This window comes from Parasteatoda tepidariorum, chromosome 4 (assembly GCF_043381705.1).
Source record: "Parasteatoda tepidariorum isolate YZ-2023 chromosome 4, CAS_Ptep_4.0, whole genome shotgun sequence".
Taxonomy (NCBI): Eukaryota; Metazoa; Arthropoda; class Arachnida; order Araneae; family Theridiidae; genus Parasteatoda; species Parasteatoda tepidariorum.
In genome coordinates this window covers 102,114,785-102,120,550 of record NC_092207.1, presented here as the reverse complement: position 1 = coordinate 102,120,550, position 5,766 = coordinate 102,114,785, and the positions used below count along the sequence as shown (strand labels likewise).

Sequence of the window (5,766 nt, the reverse complement as noted above, 5' to 3'; positions counted from 1 at the left end):
GAAATAAATCCCGTTGCCATGTTAGCAAGCTAATAACACGGCAAACTAACTTTCGCTGATACGAACACATCAAGTATGAAATATATGAACACATAAATATGAAATCATATTTAATTATATCAATTCAATCTTGAAGTGGTTCTCCTCAAGCCATCAGAAAAGGAATACCTGAAAAGAAAACCCGAGTAAATAAAATTTAAAAAAAAACGATGCATTGAGAAGAAAACTAGTTTCACTTTCTTCAAGGTCCTGTATCGCTTCCTTTCAACTCTCAAAATACCTTATTTAAATGATCTACATTGTTCAGGGTTATGACCTTACGAAATGGCTTCGGAAACATATTAGTCGGAAACATAAACGGATAATTGATTTTGATATAGGAGGAAATAACATTGAATATTAATAGATAGGAAGTTCATATTAGAGGCGTTTTGAAGGTCTTCAATGTTTATTGTTAGTATTTAGATAGTATAAATACATTTTATTTTCGACATGTCGGTTCACTGCGACGCTTCAAACAAACAACATGAAACTGGTAAGACCATAAATTGTTTCGATTTTAGTTTAGTATAAGATTTAAATAAATCTCTTAGATCAAATATTTCGTAGTGTAAGATTTCACAAAGGTGTTCTTGTTAGTAAAAAAAAAAGACAATAAAAGCAAATTGGTAAAATTTGAGCAGTGATTAAAAGAACCAAATTGCGTTGTATAAGAATTAAATAAAATCAAAAAGCAAAAATATTCTTAATCCATTCTAAAAAGGCAACAATTATCTGCCTCTTATATTTTTCTTAATTCAAAAACCCATTTTAAAAAAAAAAAATTTAATTTCATAGTTTTTCCATTTATCACGACAAAATTCATTGAAACAAATGAGTTAATTTTACTTGAACTCAAATTAAGTTTTCTGTTCTAGGTATAAAAAAATTGAGCAATCTTTATTTAAATAAAAATACGTATTAATATAGTTATGTTAAGTAATATAATTATGTTAAGAAATATAATTACTTTTTAAAAGCTTTAAATTAAGTATTTGTGTGTTTTTTGCAAGTGAAACATTGATTTCTCCAAAAATTCTCCATTGCAATTTTTTCAGAATATATGCTGACATTTTAAAAGAAAGCCTAATTCAATTTTATAAATTGCACTTGAAAATAAATTTTAAAAAACAACATTGATCAAACTTTATTTGCTTATTAATACTCTTATTGCAGAAAATTAATACAAAAACGTCAAACAAATATTTTTTACGGTCTGAAATATTTTTTTTCCATCATGGAACATCAGCGTGTTGACGTTGCTGCAATCATTATAAATTATTGCGCACAATGTTTCATTCATCACTTTGAAATATTAAGAGAAAAAAATCTGGAAAATTCTGATTACTTTTTTCATTTACTACAAAAATGTTACGATTCTAAGATCATATTACAGAAACATACCTGAAAGCATACTTAACTTACTTGATGTCTTTGTAATATTTAAATTATTTCTCCGTTGAAAATGTCATTTTGTTTGTTGTGTGTCGTTTTAATTCTCAGTTCTTTTTTTTATTTTAGTTAGCTTGTTTTGTTAACCGAGTAATTTGCATAGTTAACTCGACCCGAAAAAAATATGTATTAAATTCCTAACATATCTAACGAACAAATTTTTACAAATGAGGAAAAGGAACTAATAAAAAATCATATTATGTAATTCGAAATTTAATTTCTCGTCAGATTTATAAAACCATATAAAAACCATATTATAAGATTCTCAACAATTTTTCCAAATTCTTATATTCTTTGTGTTTAATAATCTTGCAAAAATTACTTCTCAATTCCATACTTTAAAATCCAACTAAATATAGCTACTGTGACTCAATATGGCTTATGACATCCTTGTTTCAGCGTAGCATATATATTATATTGCTAAATTAGCAGATTTCTGTTTTATTTAACCAGAACTATTATACATGTGTCATTTATACATGCTTGTTGAGGGTGAATATGAGAAGGTAATGTTTTCAAGCTCATTTTATTAAGCAAAAAAATAAAGATTTTGGTAAACAAGGAATAAATCTCACGACATTAATTAAATTCTATCAAAATTACTTATAATCTCAATTAACTATGAAAAAATTGAAAAATGAACTATATATTGATTATATAAACAAAAGTATTAAATGGACTACACTGTAAAAAATTATAGATCAAGTTACGGTAAAAACCACCAGTACTCAGGATGCTGGTACTTTTTACTGTAAAATCCATTTTTCCGGAACATGTTAAGGAACAAAAAATCTGGGGTACCTTATTTTTACACTAATAACTACCATAAAATCACTGAATCGCTCTAATTAAATAAATATTTTGCGGTAATAATGGATTTTAAGTATATTGCACCAAACGTGCCAGTATTTTACACCGTAATTTGATACCGATTTTTTTAAAAAGTATGAATGCCTCATGTTTGTCATCAATGCTTTTTTACAATGTATGAATATTTACAGTAAAAGTAATGTTTTTTCTTTGAAATCTCTAATTTTGTTAAAAAATGAATTCCTATCTTACTAGCAGAATTTGTTTAAACCTAACTCCTAAGATTATAAATAAGTGTTTTTGAAAAGCGACGTAGTTCATCCAATAGTAATAAACAAAAGTGGACAAAAATGCATCTCTCAAAAAAATTAATTCAATTTTGAATCATAATTTCGGTGCTTTAAACCGTTATTTTGTTCTGATTTGCTGCAACCTTAATAAAATGCTGAGCTATACAGTATTGCCATTTAAATTAAAACATAGTATCACGTGTCAAATTTAAGACGGATAAAATTAGCGATAATGCGGTCTATTTTGGTACTTTAATAAACGAAAAAAAAATTAAGTAAAATTATTATTTGGTATTGTATGGTAAGGACATTTCTCGTAAAAAAAAAATTCAAAACAAATTGATTAATAAAATTAAAATATACGATATTTAAACCAATTATTTGGTAATTTTTTAATTCATTTTGTAAAGTTTTTCTGGGAATTCTGGCTTTTAAAATTACAGGTATTATTACCACACAAAACTGAAAAGTAAATTTAATCGAATAAATCGTCTCTATGCCATGCTCTAAGGCAAACGGCGCGTGTGGGTAGTCATTGCATGCGTTGCTATGGCGACCGCTGCTGTTTAATAATTTGAAAACGATATTATTTTTAGAATCCTTTTTTTTTTTCATTAAGCTCATTATGCATTGAGATTTGATGAGTTAATTCTTGAAATGAGGGACCCTTCGAAATACTTCTCGAGTTGTATCATTTGCAATGCTTATTTAAGAATCAAAAATCTAGTTTACTGGAACATGATAAAACTGTACGTTTTATCATGTTCTGGTGGTATTTATCAAATTTTTTTTCTTAGAGCCTATAGAAATGCATCAAAATGGTTCCATGCGTTCCGAAATTACTTAAAGTGTAGCAAAACAATTAAAAAAAAATACAAAAAATGCTTCAAAATAACATACGTATTACGCGTTAAAAGTAATCAGAAATTGCCTCCTTTGATTTGACATTCATTTATAGCCAGTTCAATAAGTAAGATGAATCATTTTTCTCTTACAGTTGATGACTCTCATTTTCGCTGGATGCGCCTTCATTATTATTGAAGGTTTGCCGGTGACGAGTGAAGATGTGAAAGAACAGGCCGAACAAGATTACAACCATCATCAGGAACTCATTAAAAATTCTAACCAAGACTTGGAAGACAAGGTTCATAGAGACCGAGGATATGCTTACGAGAAGGCTTACGCTTATTCCAGGGAAACAGCTTACCTCGACTTTTATGACGATAAAGGAACGCTGAACGCCGAAGATATCGTTAAGAAGTTTTCAGGAGAATCTTGAGTCTTGCTGCTCTTCGTGCAATTCTGTGATATTTTCAGAAGTTGTTTTTACTTCAAATGCAACAAAAATGTTCATATTACTTTTGAAAAGAAAAGTAATAATCGCTATTTTTATGACTGTGCTTTAAAAAAAAGGTATCGATTGGACATTATTCGATTTGACTCGATGGAATATGACTTAAAAATTTGCTGTTTTAAAATTATGTTTTAATTGATTGTTTTAAAATTGTGCTAAATAACAATCTTATAATATTGATATAGAAACGGAAAACACCTCTGTCGTTTAAAAGTTGATGAACTGTTTGCAAAATAATTATTACTTAGAGTTCTTCTTTAGATAATCAATATTAATTTAAAACATTTCGTAGTATGCGTGTATACAAAAATATTCCCATTGGTATGCAATGGCCGCTTTAAATTATTATTTTTAAGTTGTTTCTTACTTTGAAAGAGCAGTTTAAGTATTTTTGTACAACGTGAACGTATTTTATAGCACGAAACTTATCTAGTCCATATGTGTTATAATTTAGAGACCTTCTGAAATATATATAATCAGTTGTAAAAGCTTAAACTTCTTTTCATAGAAGGCAAAAAATGTTTTTTGTTTGAATAATTTTACTTTGTAACAAATTCTATTTATTATTTTTGTTTTTAGACGTAAAATCAATATTTCATGTACTGAAAAATGAATATTTTATTTCAAACTATTTCATTACAAAAGACATAATAGCTTCTATATTTAATGATAAGGTTACAAGCTAAAAATATAAAAATTTTAATTTATGATATTACATACATTAATTTAATATCTTATTCGAAAACATATGAGAAAAGAAAAGACATTTGTATATAATGTATTTTTTTATTGCATAAGTAAGAAATGTGTTATAAATAAATAGTTTTGCTTTTGCTTGAGATTCAAAGTGTATTTTTTTAAATGCCATATTCTAAAATGATTTGGTCGAAAGTGAATTTTTTTTTTTAAAAAAATGCACTTATTCTACACAATTTTCCCATTATTTTTAAATTTCAAACTCGTTATTTGTATCTTGAATATAATAAATAAATTTTCCAATATCAATGGAAACTAATCCCACCTACATTATAATTTTGAAGTTATTGAAATCTCCTTACAACAAAGAATAATTACTTTTCAAAAGTACAAATCAATATTTAAATCTTGTTAACCCCTTTATCTTTATTCACTTCAATTTAAGAAGCTGTTAATAAGCATAACAGTGCAAATAAAAGTAAATATAGTGGGCGAAAAATTATTTTAATGAACAGATTTTAATGTATTTCTAAGCTTTAATTTACATCAAATTAAATTAAATATTTTATATATAACTAAGAGAACTTCGAACAGACATAAATACTGAGTGTTTGGAGCTCTTTGGTTTTCTCAACTTTTACATAAGTCTTATTTTTAAATACATTGCTTATGTTTGCTTATGTTTTTTTAATTTATAAAATTAATGTGCAATATATATGCATTCACAGCTAGGGAGGAGGCTACAAAAAATTGGAAAGAATTGTCCAAGCTGAACACCCTGCTATAACTAATAACGTAACAGAAAAAAAAACAGGGATTTTAAATTTTCTAAAGCTGAAAACATCATGCCAATCACCAGCGACAGAAGAATTTATGGCATACATGAGCTCAAATGTCGAAACGGGACGCATATAAATTTTGAATCGATATCCAATAGTAAAAAAATTATTTGTGAAATATAATACTGCAGTACCTTCTAGTGGAGCGCTTATTCTGCGTGGCTAAGCACGTTCTGAGAAATTCTCGCGGCAGACTTTCGAAATGATGACACCACTTTCGAAATGCAATTATTTTGCAAAATGAATAAAAATATTAAGTAGCAAGTTATTTTCATTCATTTTCGAG

The 5,766-nt window shown here is 27.3% G+C and overlaps 1 protein-coding gene across 1 annotated transcript; it reads left to right on the top strand.

The window, feature by feature from the left end:
- Positions 1-341: 341 nt before the first annotated feature.
- Positions 342-4,784, top strand: LOC139425514 (uncharacterized). Its single transcript, XM_071180525.1, has 2 exons — positions 342-535; positions 3,589-4,784. The coding sequence occupies exons 1-2, from the start codon at positions 527-529 to the stop codon at positions 3,868-3,870; spliced, it is 291 nt and encodes a 96-aa protein (XP_071036626.1). The 5' UTR covers positions 342-526; the 3' UTR covers positions 3,871-4,784.
- The last annotated feature ends 982 nt before the right edge of the window (positions 4,785-5,766 follow it).